General features: G+C 33.8%; 1 protein-coding gene across 1 annotated transcript in view; it reads left to right on the top strand.

Annotated features, from left to right (window-relative positions):
* The window catches only part of LOC149412078 (putative gustatory receptor 28b), a 149,380-nt gene extending 128,784 nt beyond the window's left edge, over nt 1–20,596 (top strand). The window contains exons 3-5 of the mRNA XM_089646294.1: nt 17,099–17,167; nt 19,364–19,453; nt 20,462–20,596. Coding sequence (XP_089502420.1) covers nt 17,099–17,167; nt 19,364–19,453; nt 20,462–20,596 — 294 coding nt within the window. The remainder of the gene's footprint in view (nt 1–17,098; nt 17,168–19,363; nt 19,454–20,461) is intronic.
* Nucleotides 20,597–23,002: the final 2,406 nt, after the last annotated feature.

Here is a 23,002-nt window from a genome sequence, read left to right as displayed (position 1 = left end):
ACAAAGTGTTTGCTTTCTTCGATAATGCTTTAAAGTGATAAAATCCTGTTAATTTTTTTTCACTCTGGATGCCATTGTCATTGGCTCGGACAGTTAAAAATGGACTTGTTCAATTATTTTATTTGAATTCGAGACATAAAACTTACCAAACTGATAATCAGAAGAATTAAATAATTCATACAAATGTACCTGCCCAAATGTGTTGGAATTTGAGTTATTTACAAAATTTACCCGAATGATAATCAAAGTGTGGAATAATGGAAACATGATAAAGGAAGCAGCTACAATCAGAAGAGAAGACTAGTGCATTACAGATAGACATTGTCGTGAAATTAAAATGAACTAAATTTACCAACAAATTGAATATAGATAAATTGATAGAAAAATTGAAGAATACTGTTTTTGTTATTATTAAAATTCTAGTAATATCAATGTTTTATAATAAAAAATTTAAAAAAAAAGAAAAAAAAAAGTGTAAACACGTAGATATTAAGATAAGGTAGGACTTAAGATTTTCACGGCCAAAAGTATTTTTGTTATTTGTTTTTGGGGTGTTATGCCGTGTTGCGCTAACTCCTTCTTTAGCCAACGTTTCGGACAGCATTGCAGTGTCCATCATCAGGGATATGGACACTGCAATGCTGGCAACATTGATAGATGTTTTATTATAATAACACATCTATCAATGTTATCCAAAATGCAATTTTGGAAAAACACTGCAATGCTGTCCAAAACGTTCGCTAAAGAAGGAGTTAGCGCAACACGGCATAACACCCCAAAAACAAATAACAAAAATAAAAAAAAACACAGTTTACAACCAATATTAAAACCTTAATTTTAAATTATGCCTCCTTTTTCTTGGAAAAAAATATTCTCTTTCTAAATAAGCATTTGTTTGAAAATCTTAAAACTTTGAGCATGATAGAGCAGCAGAGGGAGAGTCAGTGAGATCAACAATTACACTTTTTAATTTATCGTAATTGTTAGCGCATATATATAAATAAATATGTTAGGATGGGTTGTTTCATTATAGGCTAGTTGCTTGACAAAACTGAAATAATAACAGAACTTGAAAAAATCATTCACAGAACTTGAAAATGCACGTTAAAATTTGATGAATTGTTCCAATTCTCCGAAACAACCCGTCCTAATAAATCTCAGAAAGTTCTCCACGGATTCGTATTTGATTTTGATAAATTCGTATACGCGAGTTTTTGCATATCCATCAAGCTTGGATGTAAATGCAACACGCCCTATTGTTTCTCTATCTGAACATACAGACTGTGTCACACCAACGCGGGACGGAATACAGCTAGTATTGTATATGTATTTTATTAGTTTTGCTAGTATTATATATGTTTTTATTATGTATTTTTTTAAACTATACAATTGTAAAACTGCACATCTTGAGGTTTATTTTTACTGCTTACCAGAAGAAATAAACAGTCTAAAAATTCGTATAACTGAGTGTATAGAAGCAATTACTAGCTGGATGACCTCAAATAGATTGAAACTGAATCCCACAAAGACTGAGTTTCTGTGGACTGCTACAAGCAGACGTCAGCATAACATTGAAAACTCCCCAATAACCATTTCAGGAAGCGACATCACTCCAAAAACGTGCATCAAATTACTGAGTGTCAATCTGGACGCTAATTTTTCCCTTAAAACTCAGGTGAACAGAACTGTAAGCACGGGGTTCTTTCAATTAAGGCAAATTAAAGCAGTGCGGAGAAACCTGCCAACAGAGGCGACTAAATTGTTAGTCAATTTCTATGTTGTTTCACGTCTAGATTATTGCAACGGAATATATGCAAGTGTCCCCAAATGTCAAATCAACAAATTACAATCCGTTTTCAACGCCGCGGCAAGGCTTATTACCGGAGTATCTAAATACTCCCACATTTCAGAGCATCTCAAAAATTTGCACTGGCTCAAATGTCCTGAAAGAATGCAGTTCAAGGTATGCTGGATGGTATTTAAGTCACTTAACGGAATGGCTCCGGCTTACTTATCAGAATTGTGTATTCCAGAAGATTCCAATTCCCGACAGTCAACCCTTAGGTCAGCAACGTCATCAGCTATCGGAAGGTTGAAGGAACCAAAGCGCACACCAGATACTAAGTTCGGTGAGCGTGCTTTCGCCGTGTCAGGACCTAAAGCCTGGAATGGACTGCCACATGATTTGACAATGATCGCAGACTCGACAGAATTTAGGTCTAAACTTAAAACGCACCTTTTCAGACAGTCGTATCCATAATTTCAGAAACCTCCACTTTCACAGTCGACGGCAATTTAAATTAACAAAATGTAAAAAATACTAAAAATAAAATAAAATAAATAAAAATAATAATTAAAAATTAATAAATAAAAATGATAACAACTAACAATTTGTAGGCTTTTTAAGATAGTTAAAATACAGTTAAATTAAAATAAAAACTATAGCAGACTTAAGGTCATGCGATGACCAGTGTTTTTTGATATAGTGTCCTCTGCGTGCAGTTTTATCTTTTATAAGCATAAACTTTTTAATATAAGTGTGTTTGTCGGAAGTGACTTGCCAGGTAATTATGTTTTGGTATCTTTTCTAAATAACAAATGTAGATCAGTGGTTGAGTGGGCATAGCGCTTGGGTCTCACCCGAGCGTCGCGTGTTCGATTCCTCGGCTGGCTAAGTCCTCCATCACAACACAAGCAACATTTTCGGCTTTCTGTGGTGGTAGTAGGAGATTTTCAAACATTGTTGGGTTATTCGTGACCCGGGAATGTTTGTCTTTCTTTAAAAAAAAAAAAAAAAATCCTAGGAAATAAATTGCACAGCGCCCTTGAGGTGATTTTTCGCAAAAACGGCGCTCTACAAATTATCAAATTATTATTATTATTTTTATTATTATCTGTGCATGTGAATACATCCATCTATAATCCCAATCGGAGTTTCATTTGACAAAAGAAGTGTAGTCTGAATTGCTGGAAATCTTCCCCCGCATAAAGGCCAGTTGGCCGACCCTTCCTGAATGATTTGGTTTCTAAAATCTCTACCCTGATCTGATCGCCGAAGCCTATGTAAACCCTTAATTCACAACATTGGCGCTCAATTCACAACGTGGGACCCCCAAAATTCACCACACCGGCGCACAACGTGGGAACCTCAATTCACAACAGCATATAAAAAAGTCTTTTTAACAGTAATGTAAAATGGCAGAAAAAATCGAGAACGCCCGATGAAGACTTAATGCTTTATCTCTGCACTGGAATGACATATAGATCCTAATTAGAGTCGAGGTTATGTAGTTTTTTAACAGTAACAATGATACTATGTAAAGTGAATGGTAGAAAAAGTTGGGGACGCCCGAGAAAGACGTGAATCAAATAACTATTTGTGGTAAAATGAGGCGTACGTGATGAACGAAGAAAGAAGTGTAAGGAGAATGTATGACTTGGAAATGAATGTTTGAAGAAGTCGATGGCGCCTGAGGAAGACATGGAAACAAATACTTAAATGCACCCAGTTTTAAGGTACACTGGAATTCACAACCTCAAAACCTTACCCCGATCCATTAATAAGTCCCCGATCAACTCCGGGTACATGTCAACTTGTAAGAAATTAATTAATTAATCAATTAAACTAATCATGTAAAAATGCAGATTTACTTTTTCCAGACCGTATAGATTATCGGTCACTCTTCATAAATTTCTAAATTGCCTGCATTCAGTAATTTTGAGAATATGGGATTAGATGTAGTTCCTATTTGTTAGTTAATTATTTGATCTGAGAACACAATCGGTATAATAAAACAATCGAGTACGTGTGTACTTACTACTCGCAGCCTTAAATTAAGTATGAACCTGATATACATTATTATTTGTAATCCAGAATCAAGTTTTTGAAAGTTTCCCAGAGTTCTAAAACTTGGTCCAACTTTTCTCTCAATTTACACGAAACGCGAAGCTCAGTTTTACTTCGTCGGTGAAATTTATTTGCTGAAATTTCAATAGCGAGCATTTATGAAAATATTGATCTTTGTTTTGGCGCTTGTTATTTTACTCTGAATAAACTATTGCGGTGTTTTTTTGTCTAAATAAGAATACGGTATATTGTACGTGGAAAATTTCGAAGCAATCATCTTACAGGAAAATTTTACATTTTTCAAGATATTTTTAATTAATGCGTTCTCAGAATGAAAGGTGCGAAACAGGAGTGGTTCATACCGAAAATTAGGTATTTTGGTAAATAAATAAAAAATATAAATGCGTATTTGTCCGCTTGTATATGCGTGATTGCCACCAAAAGTTAAAAGAATGTGATGCCATCGGCAACGAGATTGTCTGCCGAGTTTCAGTTAGATCGGATATCAGAAAACGGGTTAATTTCCACTTCCAAGATTCGCATGAATTAATTCACGAGAGCAAAATCTAAATTCAAAGAGATGTATTTAAATAAATTAAAATATAATCTCAAACTTCTGCCTTGACGTTAGAGGCTGTAATGTTATCTGGAACGTTGGTTAGAAATATATATACAAAAAAATATCGCATAGTAATATACATCTCTTTAAGTTATAACACATCAACAATTGATTATATTGAGAAATCGTTAACGACTTTTGTTGAAAAAAACAACATCTTCCCGGCAACTTTAAATTCTGGTGATTTAGCCCGGCCCAATGGAGTGAAGTTTGTCCTGGTCTCGACGAATATATTTGTCCATCTACTGCTTGGCGAGCCGGATCGCGAAAGGCCGATTGAGGCCGATTGACCCTTTAACATCTTCATTTGGACTCGCTCGAAGCATTGCCTTGCACCACAGTGGGAGGAGTGGAGTGTTCATCACTCCTGGACACAGATTCCTACCAACCTTTTTCTTTCCTAGAAATACTTCTCCTTCCGTTGCTTTAAATCAGAGGTTCCCAAACTTTTTTTCCCCTTAGACCACTTGCCATTTTTTTTTTTCGTAGACCTACTGCCTGCCGAATATTGAATTTTCCTAAAACTATTAACGTCCCATGTGATAATCATTTATTTTTTTCGTAAAAAGATTCCCTTCCCTTGCCTGCCCTACAACCGGGTGGCGATATAGTTCCTCTGTTTTTCCATTGTGCAGATAGGGGCGCCCTTGTGAGATATTACACCAAATGAAAATGGAGCAGGATACGCAGCAAGAATTTCTTTATATAGCTGGCCCTATAGAACTGCCCCTTAAGTTCTTTGTTAGCGCTTATTCCGATCAGTTCTTCTTGTCATATGATATCCGATTCTTCAACATTCTATTTCCACAGTCAAAATGTCATCAAACTTAGTTTTGATGTCTGTGTGAAGTACATCTAAATATTGAACGTCATTATTACCGTTGATGTTTTTCAAAAACAAGTTGGAGAGCTAGGAAAATTCGCGGCTTCCAATGTGCAATGTTTTGGTTCAAAATATTAATTCTGACGAGAAAAGGAATGTAGACTTTATTTATATACCTCGATAAACAACTTTACGATATATAAAGATACAAATATCAAATAAGAATTTCTCAGTCTATTACCTATTAGTATTACGTAAACTGTGTTTTTTGTGTTAGGTGTATTGTGTCATTTATGGAACTCCTAAATACTGAGTTGAGGTAAATGGGGGTCCGCTCGTATGTACCCCCATTTGAATCTCGTGGACCACCAATTTTTTTTTTCGCTGACATAGACCCCCAGCAAGCCGATATCGACCCCTGGGGGGCTTGGTTAGACCACTTTGGGAACCTCTGTTTTAAATAAACCCTGCCTACGTCATTCTCAATGATGAAAATACACAAGCACTGAGGGAAATGATCTGCATGGAGTAAAAAATCTGAATACCTAGCAACGACAGGCTAGCATGGCTACTAGACCGAAAGTATAAAACAGCACGTACTAATTAGCTTCCTTTGTCTCCTGGCTATAAGGAGCCGCCTTGACTTTACGAGTACCGCCTTGCTTTCATCGACTGTATAGTGATTATTTGTCTTCAGCGCTATATTCGCTAATGAAACGTCTCCGCTACATGACGGGGGGTGAAAACAGTAAACATACCCACGTCTTGATTAGAACAAACAGTTATATTATATTGTACCTTGTACAATATGTACCTATTGCTTCTGGAAAATAACAAATAGCAGATAGATTACATTGAAAAAATTGTAGAAGATGACATTAATTTTGAATTTGAAATATGAGAGATCAACAAATATGAAGTGTTATAATTGGGGCCCTGTGGTTGAGTGGTTAAGACGCTGTTCCGGTAAAATAGCAGACCCTGTGTTCGATTCCTAGTTGTGACAATTATCTCTTTATTTTCTGTGTCTTGTTCTATCTCATGTTTTGGTTACGCCAATACGCATTAATTTAAACATGCATCTTATGCACACATATATACATACCTACGACCACTGTACTGAGATAGTATTGATCCATTCCTGCACCTTTATGCGCACTTTGCAATCAGTCTGTTACAATAACTCGAGCCGCATAGCTTCAAATCGAATTCAAAGTTGTAATTTTTACGTCAAATTTGAAAATATTCCGCTTATACTTGGGGTTTCCGGACACCGTGTATGTAAAAGATAACGCTCATCTTTTTTAATAATTACCTGCCTGTACCAACGTAGAATAGTATAAAATAGAACCTCCACATAATATGATTTGACATTTTTGATCGATGAGGCCCTCGAGATAAGTGGTGATAAAACCTCTTTTTCTAACACTAATATTATCTACCAATCCACGTACGCCGTACTTACAGCCAGTCTCTGAATGTCAACATGATGAATTAGGGTGTTCTCACCACCCAACCACAACCTGCCAATCTGTGGAAAATTATCTAATACGGGGATGTAAAATGAAATGTACTGATTTTTTTTTATTAATTTGTGAAATAGTTACGATTTTTTGTTATATATACCTCACTAGGCAATTATAGCTGTTATAAGGTCTGCTTAATATAATTTAAGGGTATTTTTTCAATAACTGACTTACTCTTACTTAGTCCGATATTCTAGCTAAATGAATGTTTTGTTTGGAAATCGTAAAAAACTGATACAGGTGTGAAATATATTTATTTTTATTTCAGTGTTTTTTTTATGATAACTTTAATAATATTCTACAATATTCTACTATAATCTAATATATGTATACGATACTGCTACCATGGGTGGATCCACAGTATCCTCCTTGAGAATCTCAACGACGATGCTGTGTTTTTAATTATGACGGCGGAATTACACTTTACCTAAAACATGCGAATAAATCAGCATGGTTTCTCCTAGTTATGTATTCACAAACGACTTCTCCTAACCCGTTCAGGTACTGAATATTAAATAAATAAAACTTTACATCATAAAATATAAACAAATAACTAATAAGATATTTAGAATGTATGTTTGAAATAAGTCTGTTCGCAGGACTAACTTGAAATAACCCTGTTTTGCATCCGGTTGTCTTGGATATGTTTGTGTGTATTTGCGCTGCTGTGGGTCTGTCTGTCTGTGTAGAGAAACAATAGCGCGTGTTGTTTTTTACGTCCAACAGATGGCGCTGTTTTTTAAAAAAGCATGTTGTTACAGGAGACATTTATATAATATAGAGATATAAAAAAATATGCATATTCGAATACAACTTTGTGTCAAAATTTCAAAGCAATCGGCGGAAAACTTTCGGAGCTATAAGATTTTGAACAAACAAACTTTTACATCTTTATTTAAATAGATAACTAATGTAAAGCTGCACATCTCGACACAGGATTTCCCTAATGAGACAAACTGCTTATAACTTTATCATTATTTATATTATATATTATTATTTGTAAGTAAATAAATAAGTTGATTTGGAAACGTCATAAAACACCACAGCACATAAGGACGGCCACAGGAAATTAAGTTATGCAAGTTGAGTTACTTTTCGCGCAACCAATAATGCCTAATTGCGTCTGATTCATTCATTCAGTCATAACGACGCTCGTCCAATTTTCCTTATCTTAAAATCAGACAGTCTTCAACGTTGATATTAATGCGTCTGCAGTTATTTTTAACATTACAATTTTAACGTGATATGGATATAATGTACGTTTAACGAAACACTACTTTTGTTTAAAAATATATATTTGAATGTTTACTTTAGCTAGAGTATTAAAAAGTTCCACCGATTTTTTAGACATTTTCTTACTACTCGTGGTTCGAAAAAAAAAATAATATTTAGATGATTTGAACCTCAAGGGCGCTGTACAAATATATAATATATTTCAAGAAATGTAAATAAGTCATTATTCGTAATTATTTATATTTTTGTACATGCAGATAGTATAAAGTACCATACTTACCTGGTAAGTCATTTGAGATTAACACTTTTTATTGTTTATTAGAGACATTTACATAAGGTTCCCACGCACAGGACATAATTAGACTTTCCGGTATTTATTTTAATAGTATGTTATTTAATGAAATAAAACAATATTTTTTGTTTAAAACCACGAATTTTTATTAATTTTAAGACCGACCGGTTTCGCTTCACTCGAGCATCGTCAGGGTACAAAATTAAACTAATCAATAATACAAAATGTGTTATTGTTTGATTGGAATAAGTCAATTTTGCAAAAATATCCCTCAATTATTATTTTATATTATCAATTTTGCAAAAATATCCCTCAATTATTATTTTATATTATTCTATTGTGACTTGAACCCATGGAGGAATTTGAACCTTCAATATAAAAATAAATAATGTGTTGCTTCTGTTGTGTTTATTGTTCGTGTAAATCTTATTATTTATTTTTCCATTAAGTTTTTTCATGAAATCCCTAATCCCTAAATTGAATGATAGATTGTTTAGTTTATGTTTTAGTTACGACTGGAATAATATTTACCGATTTTGGTCCTAAGTAGTGCTGTGTCTTAACAAAAGGTAGTATTCATTGAGGCTATCGATATGTCATGTGAGTTCATAATTCTGATTGTTCCATGTGTTTGTGTGGGGTTGTTAATTGGTTTATCTTTGTGTGTGTGATTCACAATCAATTATATACATGTGCATGACATGTATATAATTGCTTTATGTTAAGTATGTTAATGTTAATTGTAAGTTTCTTCATTTGTAAATATATATGTCATTAAGATAGTAGTTAAAGGTCTTATTCGTAAGTCACTAGATATAGGTCTTAGATGTAAGTCACTAATTTTAAGTCAGTAGTTCTAGTACTAACTATTTAAGAAATATATTGGCGCTATATAAATTAGCTCAATATTATTACGTTAAATTACGCAAATATGTAGTTGATTCAATTATGTAAAAAAAAGTATCATCTTCAGTCAAAAATCTATTGATTCTTATAAAATACTATTCCGTATGAATTTGGTGTAAACAAATCTCATAGTCGCTGCTCTCCCGTACAGCTAATAGATTCCTAACGTTTGAATTCTCCCACGGTTTTCCGCTGATGCGCCACAAGTATGTTTTGTATGAACTGTAATATCTAACAGAAGTTCAATAAAATTGAAAAAAAAACAAAAATAAATATATGAAATATTTCTTATGAAGATCCCAGAAGTTTTGCTTCACATTTCCTCGACGACTGCGGCAATCAAACCATGGTGGAATTTTTAAAAGAACCTGAAGCCTGAAAGTCTGTTACAAAGCCAATAATGATCCAAGCAATACCTAAGCGATACTTCAGCGAAGAGAGTTCTTTCACCTTAAGAAAGATTTAGTATAGAATGCGGAGCAGGCATTAAACTTCACGTTTACCTTCGCCCCGCCGAGCGTATAACACACAAATAGCAAATAGCACATTTTGGAAATTGCTTTGAGAATCTGACAGCAGAATTCTCCACAAATGTTATGTTGCGTGAAATCACTGTGGGAATTTCACAGGAATCTGACAATTGCTGGCATATTCTTAATGAGAGATTCGCCTAGTTTCAACGTAACGACGAGCCGAGAATATATTGACATCACTACCCTTGAGGCGTATACTATACCTACATATGGGGGTGAGTTCCACCCAAGAACTGGTCATTTAAGTAATGGGGTGAGTTCCACCCAAGGACTGGTCATTTAACAAATGGGGAGAGTTCCACCCAAGGACTGGTCATTTAACAAATGGGGTGAGTTCCGCCCAAGGTCTGACTGGTCATTTAGCCCCCCACAAAATCGTTTTCTTATTGTGTGCATCGATTTTCTGAATGAAAAACCCTTTCAAAGGCATCTTGCTTCCAACGACAGCTATTTGCATATTTTTTCAGTAGTGTTTTAAGGTAACAAATTTTTCCCTACGGATAAAATACAACGCATCTATAATAGCCAGCTAACATTTAAACACTCATACGAGGTAAAAATTGTTAGGCACAATGACGCCGTTCTATTCGTATGAAGAACAGTATCTTTAAATTCAGTAAATTTAAATGATTAACCACTTCATGGAAAATAAGAATCTAGAAAATTAAAAAAAACTTATTTATACTACTAGGCTTGTAAAAGACCTGTCATAAGACAAAGTATGAGGTGTCTACGATAATAGTCAGTAGTGAGTTTATTGTTACCCACAAAATAAATTGTACTTTGAATAACTGAGTAGGCATATATGTGTAATACTTGTAAATTGTTATAAATATATTGTTAATTCCGTAATTGTAAAAAGCATTCACTTTGTGGCTCATCATAATTTCTGACGAAGGAAGGGATCTTCCGAAACCGGTAGAGTGAAAATAAAACTATCGTGGTCAAAAACAAATTTATGTGTTTTTATTATATATTGTTAACTGTTAAATACAATATGTATTATGATAATGAGAAATGTATGTTTGGCACATGGATGAACCACCACATTGTAAATTGTTGATTTCATTAAAATAAAATGATTAACTTTATACTTGAACCTGACATAATTTAAAATTTTCACGGCCAAAAGAATTATCGTGATTAATTTTTGTTTATTGTTAATTTTTGTTTTTTTAGTTATTATACCGTGTTGTGCTTCCTCATTCTTTAGCAAACTTTTCGGACAGCGTTGCAGTCTTTACAGTTGAACACGGCATAATAACCCGAAAAATATTCACGTTAATTAAACATAACTATTCATAGTGTACTAACCAAGGAGATTAGACGGACTCCGGGTCGAGGGGTAAGGTTCTCGACTAACAATCCCAAGGTGTCGAGATAAATTCCCGCGAACGCAAGTAAATTTTATTTGATAACTTTTTTTTATTTCACAATTTGATAATTTAAAATAAAATATACTTGCAACACGTTCTAGAGTGCAATATACTCTCAGTATCACCCTGGAGTAAGACCAACATTCAGAATTGAAATGTTGCTTAAAATAGCTTTAGCCGTGTTTGGTGACCAGATCGAATAGCCAGGTACGACCCCGTACTCCCCTTTCTCATCTCCTTTCCATCCCACTACCATCAGCCACACAACATGCCTCAATTGGGGATGCCAGAGCATTACTGGCTCCAGATGGTTGGGAGCAGTTGGATGAAGTTTCCATGTAAAATAGTACCACCAATAGTGCATAAAATAAATACAAAATGCGTGCTCTCATGAAACTTTGGTTATACATTCATCTTGGCAGTATACGTGAAGAACTACAGAGTCCAAGATGGTGATGGAACGACCTTCTAGAAGAAGGGGAGGGGACAATTTTAGTAAAATACATGTTTACAAACTAGGTCGAGTGACGTATCGATTACTATATTTTCATTCGTGTTGAATCAAATGAGACCACTCCCAAGTCAATAGTATCGATATTTCAATGAAGTATATTATGAATGATGCACTAATAGAAAATAAATCATTAATAATTAAACTAAAAAAAAAATCAAATTTTAAAATAATGAATTATACAATTTGTCAAAGAAACCTCACTATTGCTGTGAAAATTATTTTTTAAGCTTCCTTAAAGCATGTAAGTACCGTGATTGTAAAAAAAAAGAATAATAGTTAAAGTTAGCCATCTAGTCAAAGTAGGGCTTGGAGGGATGGACAAATTGCCAAACGGTCGAGTTAAAACAGGAATTCACTAAGCTCAGTCAATAAATCCAAGAGAAAATTATTCCTTTGCTTTTACTGTAGGTATATTAAAAGCATTGATTTATTCCTGTTATTTATTTTATAACGGTTTAACCATTGAAGATAATATTAACGATTCTCAAACGAATTTTGTGAAACGGAAAAATCAGAAAAAGATTCGGTCGCATCTAGGATTTGAACCCAGAACTTCAGCCTTTCCGGGCGTTAAGGCAATACAAGACTAATAAAGGGGGTTTGCTCGACACTCCTATTTTAATAATTTCTGATGAACGTGTTACTAAAATCTTAAATGTTTCTAGAGGGATCGCTACGGATTTTAATTATTTATAAGTAAGATAAATAAACACAGGACCTTAAAGTAAAAATATTTTATGTAAAATTTATAATACCTTTTTATAATACCTAGTAATGCGTTCATCAGAAATAATTCAAATAAACCCTATGGGAAGATAGATTTTCTAGGCCTGCCAGGGCAAGGTCGTCCGTAGGTCCGTCCATTGCGCCGGGCTGAGAGGTGATTATTATTTTACACGACTTCATCACTAATTCCCACATTGTTTTAGAGATTTGATTTCGGGCAAATTTAACCGTAGGTCTGTCAATATGAACGAAGGGGAAAGGGTCTAATTGGCTCAGGATAAGGTCATCGGTTCAATTCCTAGTAGCGACCAAAGTTTTTTTTTTTTCGAATTGTATTTTGAGAGTAGCTAATATTCAATTATTAAATAATGCATATTTGTAATAAGCATTTACTTTGTGGCTCGTCATAATTTACAATAAAAGATATACATTTGTTTTAGACCACTTTAATTTTAATTGCACTCGACCAGTTTTGGAAGCACCCTTCCTTCGTCAGGAGAATATTAAAACTAACCCATGATACAAAATATTGACAGATATATACACAAAAAATATAATTTAGGTGTTTGAGTGGGAGGTTAACAAAGGGGGACGGGTAATTGCGGGAATTCCGGCAATAACTGAGCGGTTTACTGGAAATATATCTAGAATGGGACTTAACGATAAATTAATTTGATTATTCAATATACCTACTAGCGTTATTATTTAGGGATTTTTTGATTTCAAGAGCTTCTAAGTTATCTAGTCTTTTTTTGTTATTACGGTGAAGAATTTTAACCCCTGTGTCCTTATTAAAAGTATGATTGGTGGAAATAAGATGATTGGCATACTCTGAAAAATTATTGTTATTTAAACATCTTAAATGTTTCGTGATTCTAATACCTATGGGTTTTCCAATAAGAGGTGCTATTTTTATATTCAATCGTAAAATATCAATGGTTTTGTTGTTTGTGTGGCACGTAGCGCCGTCTTGTTGAAAGTAAACGTTTTCCAGATCAATACCATCCAATTTCGGCCATAAAAAATCATTAATCATCCCTCGATTCGATCCATTCACCGTAACTGTTGCTCCAGCCTCATTTTCGAAAAATTAAGGTCCATTGACTCCGCTGGACCATAAACCGCACCAAACAGTCACACTTTGAGGAAAGAGAGGCTTTTCAACAATAACTCTTGGGTTTTCAGAGCCCCAGATGCGACCATTTTGCTTGTTGACGAAGCCACCGAAGTGGAAATGGGCCTAATCACGCAAGATGATTTGCATTTGATTCACTCAAGTGAATTTTAATAATTTCAATGAGTTGTTGAAGCGTGTATCGTTCCATTTTTATTAATAACGTAGTTTCTACTTGTCAAATGTCAAAAAATGAAGGCTTCAAAAGTCAGATCTACCGAAATAGCGGACAATTTAAAATAACACCTCTTATTGGAAAAGCCTGTATTTGTGGTTGTCTTACCTATGTAGAATGATGGACAATCATTGCAACATAGTTGGTAAATTCCTGAGTGGCTCAATTTATGATCTTTATCTTGTAATTATATTGTAATTTACCTAAGGTGTTATCAGTATCGAACCCGGGTTTAATGTGGGAAGATAATTTTTTTGTACTTACTGAAGAAAAATTGGATATATATATAAGATTCTACGCCATTGAAAGAGATTTGTGATTTTATTATCAGATGATAAGGGGATTTTTACTATTTGGTGTACCATCGAATGATAGGAAGAATGTTTATGTGTTACCGGATGGTTTGACGTGCTATGTATGGTTGTATCCGTGTTTGTGGATTTAATTTATTATTTGCTGAAGTTAGCGTTAAATCTAAAAAAAATAATCGATGCATTACTAACTATCTCTAAAGTGAATTGGATATTTTTATGGAATTTATAAGAAGAAGGAATTTAATTAGTTGCCGCTCTGTCCCAGTCCAAATACAAAAAATATCGTCAACGCATCTCTTCCAGGTAAGAACATTCTTTAAATGTTCCGATTTACAATTAAAAATCTTGTTTTCTAGGTTATTCAAAAAAATGTCTGCTAATTAAATATTGCAATTTGAGGTTTCCTCATTTAGTTATTCCAAAAATAACAATAATTTTTACAACTGATAACTGATAAATATAATTATGAAACCATTATTAGGTATCAGATAATAAATTTTTTATTAGTACCCAATGACATTTTAATACCTGCTAAAAATAAGAGACCCATTCACGTAATGAAATATTAACCCTAGAAGGCCAAGCAGTTCCGCAAATTATTATTTTTTTTAATTTCCGGGTTATGAATAACCTGACAATATTTGAAAATCTCCTACTACCACCACATTAAGCGGAAAATGTTGCTTGTGTTGTGATGGAGGACTTATCCAGCAGAGGAATTGAACACACTGCGCCTAGGTGGAACCCAAATGCGATGTCAACCAAGCCACAGGACCGGTATTGCTAATTCTTCGTATAATACTAATTCATAAACATTGGTGAATATCACAGGGGGGTTGGAGGACAACTAAAAAAGGTTAGTTTGAAAAAAACAACTTAAAAAACAAATGTACCTCAACTCTTTGAGTGTCAGAAGTGTTTATCGACCACGGAAACCTTTTGTACCTTTTTGAAGGCCGCTGTGACCGATTAGCACATTCAAAACATACTTTCTTTTCACTCAATTTTGCATCTTAAAAAATGTTTTTAGCTTACTAAAATAAATCTTATTCGATTGGCAACAAAATCACCAACTAGATAAGAGTTCTTCCTTTTTGTTTCGTAAAGAGAAGCCATTAAAATAATAACAAAGTTCAACGCGCCCGTGGTTTTTCTAGGGTTGAATATTCACTCACGACGTATTTAAATAATGCAATAATTCAGTTTTACTCATACGCTTGTCAATTCACCTACAATAGAAATATAAACTCTTTGTAAAATTTACTCAGAATGTCTAATGTCAAAAACAGTAGATCAAAAAGCAACAAAAGTAATTATTTTACACTAAATCGAGTGAAGCAAGTGTTTGGCGCCAATAACTTTGTTGAAGCTTTGCTTCCTGTACGGTTGATGGGACTTGCGCTTGGCGTCATGCCTTTTAATTTCATTGTCAAGACAGGAAACTCAAGAGCAGTTCCAAACATTCTGTCGACTATCATTGCTATTGGTAGTTTAGGATTCTTCGTCTATTGCTCAGTGTCATTATTTTCTAATAGCACATATTGGTTCCATGCTACTGAAACTAGATTACAGATCTTTGAAGATTTCTGTGATTGTACTTACTATTCTCTAGGGTTTGTAAAAGTGTGTTTAACTACTTTATCTTCAATTGCATCTAGACATAAAGACGCTAGGACCATGGAACTGTTTACTGAAATTGAACAGATATTTGCAGAGTTAAATGAAGAGAATGATTTCATAAACGTGAAGATGAAATCAATCTTTATTTTAGGAGTATTTTGCTGTTTGCAAATAGTTCATACATTGCTTTACACGGTCTACTTGTTCCAAAAAGGTAGCAGTCAATTCTACGTGATGTCTGTTATAATATTTGTGATAAGCTCCACAACGCTGATAATATTCAAGTCCTATGTTAATATTTTATCAGTTTATACAAAAGGCTTAAACAGGCTATTACTAAACATGCTGACCAGATCTAATGTGGGTTGTTCAGATTACACTATTTTCCTAAAAGTTCATCGCAAACGCGTAATAAGAAATGAACCGCTTTACTACACGTATTTGGAAATGCAAGATTATTCAAAAAGATTGAATGTTTTGGTACGAATTCACGACAGGATTTGCGATTGCGCCGACAACATTAATAGTTCCCACGGATTTAGGAATCTCGTCGTTCTTGCTTGCGGATTTGTGACTACAGTATTAAAGTTATTTATCGTTGTGACTACATGCCTGAATTGGACAGGGAAAAAAATCGACTTAAGTGTGGTTTTTATATACATCAGTCTATTTACTATGAATTCGTTTGTGTTTTATGAAACGATTAATTCATGTGAAAATTGTTTTAATCAGGTGATTTCTTGTTTCATAAAGATTATACACTTAGTTAATTGCTTGCACTTCTTTTGTTTAAAAAAGTTTAAATTTTTGATCATCCTCTTCCTTACCAAGTTCTTCGGCTTTGATCCAACGGTCTTTCCGGGACTCTCAACCAAGTATCCGCTGATTGCTCTTTTTATAGTCCCATTGTTATGACATCCAAGTCGGGGTTTAGTTTGCCTCTCAGAAACTGAAGGCTTTATATAGTTCCCGAAAATACTTAAAACATAACTGCAGCTGACTTTGTACAAAATCATATCCTTTAAACAATTCGTTCTTATGCTTGTGCCAAACAGTACGGCTATGGAATGGTTTGTCGTCTTTTGTGTTTCCTACTCCTTGAACATGGGTTATCTCTTCAAGATCTAGGCTTTCTTCTTTCTGTCTTCAGATTCCTTCTGTCCTGAAGACACAAGCTTTGGGAGAAATATGATTTTCCACAGTTTCTCCTACTTAGACTGAACACAATTTAAATAGAATTAAATGATTTTTCTAAAGTAATCATTACGAGGTATCAATTTTACTCAATTAAATGTTCATTTGGCTGATTGAACGGACAGATTCGATGTTTCTCGTTATGCAAACGTGATGTGACTTCAGTGAAACATATCTTTTATACTAGATTTGCTAACTGTAATTTTATTTATTTATATATTTATAGGCTAAAGAAACCGCTTCCATAGTGAGCCGATTCAGCGTACGAGAAGTAGACGAGAAAACTAATCTAATGGTAAGATTTGATGTTGTAGAGTAAATAAAAGTAAGCAATTACTTTATTTTACGTGTTATAATTTATAATCACAGCAAAAGTTTAATTTTTAATAAATTTATAATCAACTCAAATATGAAAGGGCCCCCAAATCACGTAAACACCTAGTTAAGTGAAACCACGCGCGTTGTCTCAGTAACTTTTCTTATAACTCTATTTGTACGAAATTGATTAACAAGCAGATGATGGGCTCTTTCAGATTTAAGTAATTAATGCAAATCGACGTCTGAAATTCAAAATATTTAATTTAGTGAGCAAACAAACATTAAGTGAAATAAAACATAAACGAATTTTTAAAAAGCTTTTATTGTGTAAACTGTAATTATCATTTCACACTAAACTAAAAAATATATTTAATTTGACAAAGGTGCGATAAAAGTTACTGTTACTGCACTTTTTTTCTATGTAAAAATATTTACCCAAAAATTGAAAATTTGACAAATATTTTTTAAATGCTAAATGTTATTTCATAGATTTTTTTCATATTTTTCGGAAGCGTCCTTTGTAAAAGTTTAACTTCAAATAGAAAGCGCGGTGTTCTCTCTTTCTTACACTGTTTAAATCATACCATTCTTTTTAAAAGGTTGTGCCGAGTTTTTAAAACTGCCACTAAGCTTCCATTTAACCTTTCCCTAGAAACTGATGTATTTCCTGATTTGTGGAAAATATCAAAAATTTGTCCGATTTATAAAAGCGGCATTAAGACTTCTGTGGAAAATTTCAGACCGGTGGCAATACTATCTGCACCGGCTAAATTGTTCGAATCGATTCTTCATAAATTCACACTACCACAAGTTGAACCGTATCTAATTTCTGAAGCATGGATTTAGAAAAGTTCGATTGACAGAAACCAACCTATTGGTGTTTACGGATTTCGTATCAAAATCATTAGACAAAGGCCATCAAGTAGATTGTTCATACAATGATTGTTCAAAGGCTTTCGTTACTATAAATCACGACGTTTTACTCAATAAACTGGCTACAATAGGATTCTCCATAAGACTACTTACTTTTTTTGCTAGCTATCTTGCAGACATGAAACAGTTTGTGTCTCACGGACTATTCCAATATAAATATTTCTTTGCACGATCTGGGGTACCCCAAGGCAGTAATTTAGGCCCACTCCTTTTTTCCGTATTTATAAACGATATTCAGAAGTAATTCTGCATTCTAGGTTTCTTCTCTTTGCTGATGACTTTAAACTTTTCTTAGAAAAACTAACTTTAGAAGAATGCTATCAACTCCAGTTAGACATTGATAGAATTTTTGAATGGAGTAAAATAAATCAGATGGAGTTTAATGTTTACAAATGTTTGTCATTCACTAGGGTATCATACCTGGTATTACCGGTATACAATGGACGCCCGAAGTTTAAAACGTGTCTCGACAATGAAGGATCTTGGAATCATGTTCGATAGTAGGCTGACATTTCATGCTCATATTGAGACGGCATGTAGCACTTCACTGAGAATTCTGGGCTTTGTTCTACGTACTGCAAGGAATTTTAGAGATAATCGGGTGCTTATAGTTTTATTTAATTCCTTACTAAAGAGTAGACTTGAAGGTGGGTCGGTGATTTGGAGTCCACACCAGGACTTCAAAACTATACTAACTAACTTCAAACTTCTCTGATGTTGGAGAGAGTTCAGAAGAAATTCTTGAGATTTCTCTACATGGGGAGTATGGCTACTACGCGTGGCTCTATCCCACTGACTTCTTTTTGGGTATACTCGGAATGAACTATCTATGGGTCAGGAGGGATGTGCGTATTGCTACACATTTCTTTAGACTGATTCGTGGATGGTTTGAAAACTCGGTCATCATGGAGAGCATTCATTTCTATGTTCCCGATGGTTATCTACGTCATCGATAACATAGACTATTTTATCTCCCGGCCTGCAGAACTAACTTGCCAATGGTCATGCCTGCGGTAAAAATTGCATTCTGGTAAAAATTAATCTCAAAAATGCGTTCAAATAAATATTATCAATTTTGAAAATGTTTAGTTCATTAGAGTTAACTTAAAAACCATACACCCAAGTATCAACACCTAAATTAGTATGGATAATTGCATAATTGACTCTTTCTCCCTTTGTTTTAACTCGTCCAGCTCAATATCCCTGAAATAATGAATTTCTGGTATTGTGTTTGTTATAGCTGCTTCAACTCTCCGTAACATTGTTGAACAGGCCTCCCGTGTTTACTGCTTCTGGGCTTTTCACTCTGGATAGGTCACTGCTTCTATCGGTAAGAAACTAGGAAATTTACTAATCGGGTGAACATAATTCAAGAACACACCTCTCTCAGCTCATTAGTGCAAAGCTCCACAGCTTTAATATACAATAACAATATATTAGCACTCTGATTTAAAATATAAAGTTAACACAAACTAAGAGTAATAATTTCGTAATACAACTCCCCTTCAAATTCCGATCCTTCGTTTTCCTTGATATAAAAGCAAGTTTTCTCCAATATACATATCAGAGCACAAAGCTATAAAAACCAAAATTTAAAATTGTTTTTTTAGCAAATGTAAAAATGGTTCCTCCGATCCTTCGACTACGAAATAATGCACGTTCTCTTTTATAAATGCTGTCTGTTTTGGTTTCGGTGTTAACACGGTTCACCTGATCGACGCTCCAAAGTCTATCGCCAGGATAACCACCAAAAAATAAAAACCTTTTGTGATTTGATACTGTCATCTGGATATCCAAGTGCTACCCGATCCCAACCTTTCTATTTCTTATCCGTTCTTAATTCAGTCTCCATAACATACCCCGTAATAATTGGAGATGTCATAGTGACAGTGGTATTCTTGGAATGTCGTTGTCTGCGCCATAAGCTTCCAATGTGGTGGCAGAAAAGTGCTCTGAACGAGTGCACTCTTCCCTCCAGGAACATTTCTGTGGTGCTGCAGTATCTCAACAGGCGTAATAGTTCTAGTTTGCGATACTCATTATTGTATCTGACTTTTAGGTTATTGGTGTTGTACCAGTGAGACAGAGGTCCTGAGGTAGATTCGTTACCCTTTTTTATTTTTCTGTGTCTCTTTTTGTTTCTTTTTCGTTTAGAATTATTAATGTTTCAGTACGAATTTTAGTGATCACGCAAAAGTATTATATAAAGATATACATATTCTACACAACCTTTATAAAGCTTTGTTTTCAAATCTTTAATTTTACCTTTTACATTAATTATGGGCATTCAAAAAATGCATAATATATTTGATTTTTTTTAAATGGTTTATTTTTTCAGATGGTCGGAACCATTGCTACGTACATTATAGTTGTGTTTCAATCTGCAAACAAGTATTTTAATAATGGAGGAAAAACCGTGGTTTTCCAAAATCATAGCAACTTTGGAAATAATTCACTCACTGACGTAAATTAACTAATCTTCTTTCTTCTTCGTTTTTTTGATTTTTTTCAGTAAACTTCGTTCTAGACTATTAACACGTTCAGATCGTTGAATTTTAGTTGACACAGCCTGTTGACACATTGGCTACCAGGAGCTTTTGTTACTATCAAAATTACATAATATGATTGGCCCTAAACCGGTTAAAATGTACGAGAAATAAACTAATAAAAATCATACATACATACAAGTCACATAATAAATTACTCTGCCGCTAGATAGATCTCCGTTAAGTTTTGTACTAAATGAATCTTTTTATATACTCGCTGTAAATTTTTTTTTTTTTTCGAGATTTAAGAAACTCACTGTGGGGATCATAATGCAGTACAATACATTTTAACAGATAAAAATTCGAAATACTAAATATAATTTTATATATATATATCACATCAATCGCTCGAGTGGCTAAGTAAATTATTGTGCTGTGCTTAAGCTATGTTTTCTCAAATTTTTAGTACATATTTTGTTAAGTGTGTTACAGATATGTGTAGTTTGTTGTGTTGGTATACGTCGTAATTGTAATTGGGTACGGGGTTAGGTTAATACCAATCTTGTGTCGGACAGTTTTATTAATGTTAGATTTTTCATCAGACAACTGTACCTTATGTTTTCAATAGGAGCACTATGTTAAAATTGTATGCCTTAAAATTTTTGTGGCTCCCACTTTCATCTAGATTCCTATATGTTACAGCTTTTTTCCATATTGACTGTCACAAAGTCAATATGGTCCAGACTAAGCATAGAACCAGATTTGAGAGTGGTTATTTCTAATATATCACCAAGAATCAATGTTTTGACTCAAAGTTTGCAAGCACAATGTTCATACAACTGACAACCAAATGTAGATGGTTAACACTAATTTAGTTTATAATTTAGTTTATTGAATAAAATTTGAAACAGATTGCTTGTTTTATTGAATGCTTACAAAATATATAAAATGTTTATATTTGTTTATCTTGTCCCCTCTCCTACTGTTTTAGAAAGATGGTTACGGATTTTTCAACTGAGATCGCTGAAAATACCTTCTCATAGACGAATGTAGACGATCCAAAGCCCAAATAAGCCAATAAACTTTTCAATATAAAAACACTCACTCAGGGAGCTTATAGGACATTAACACATCTGGAGGCTCGTGCAGCTTTTGGAAGAGGAACGCACCAAAAGTTGTAGGATATGTGAAATGGGTGACGAAACACAGATTACCATGGTATGAAAGTTCCTTAATGATGGCGTTGGTAAGAAGGCTCAGATAGGCATTATTAAAAACTAAGAATGAGCTGAAACATTGTTTATACCTATAAAAATGACAGCACCCAAAAATACACAATTGTTTGCTAACACAAGAAATACTATGAAATGTTTTGTCTGCAAGTTCTATATGGGTAGTTATGAAAATGACGCGTTTGAGGTTTCAAATGACAAAAAGTTTATAAAAGCTTTTAAGTTCAGCTTAAAATACGTACTGAATTTTTAGGTAAAATTGCCTTGTTTTCAATTCCGATTCGTTATTTTTCAAGCTACACTTCATTGCCTAAGACATTTTAGCATGTTTATACAATTTAAAACATTATAGTTTGAGGATTTTTGTCATTTTAACGCCTGCATTTAATTTATTTATTTATTTACAATACAAGTATTTATTTACGGAACCGCCGAATGGGGTCAGTAATCCCAAATTTGCTGACTTTTATCATTCTTCATTCTGCAGTAGAGCTTGTGCAAACCTGGTTTTATAGCTTTTATAAACTTTATTCTTCAGTATTGCTTGTGTAAACCTGGATTTATAGCTTATATCCACTTCATTCTGCAGTAGTGCTTGTGCAAACCCGGATATATAGCTTATATCCACTACATTCTGCAATATTGCTGGAGCAAGCCCGGATTTTTAGCTTCCATCCATTTAAATTGACCAAGTTTGTTATTTACCTTTGGATAACTTATACTTAGCTAATTATTGTTTAAGAAAAATGATACTTTTGTGAATGCAATTCAGGTTTTAGAGTTTTTATAATTTATATCTTTAGGTTTAAACCACTCTTCCGATGGAATCATTTGTTTGTGGATGGAAGAGGAACATACGAATTAACTTCGTTATATCTGATGAATTAAAAAAAAACAAGTAGGTATCAGGGAAAAAACTGAATATATCAATACAAACCGAACTGAATATCAAACCATGTATAAAAAAAAACATCATGCATTTACCATATCTGGTGTAATATAAATGAAACTGATAAAATAAAATCAATAATTCCGAAAAATAATATTACTTATCTTTTAAAATTGGTAAATAATTATCCTGAAAATAATTTTCCCAAAACTATCATTAATTTTTAAATTACTCAAATATCTTAGTTTACATCACTATATTTTTTATATACA

The sequence above is a fragment of the Hesperophylax consimilis genome, chromosome 24 (assembly GCF_061612785.1).
Source record: "Hesperophylax consimilis isolate HC1 chromosome 24, BYU_Hcon_1.0, whole genome shotgun sequence".
Taxonomy (NCBI): Eukaryota; Metazoa; Arthropoda; class Insecta; order Trichoptera; family Limnephilidae; genus Hesperophylax; species Hesperophylax consimilis.
The sequence above is the reverse complement of the archived record's forward strand: the minus strand, read 5'-3'. Positions and strand labels throughout refer to the sequence as shown.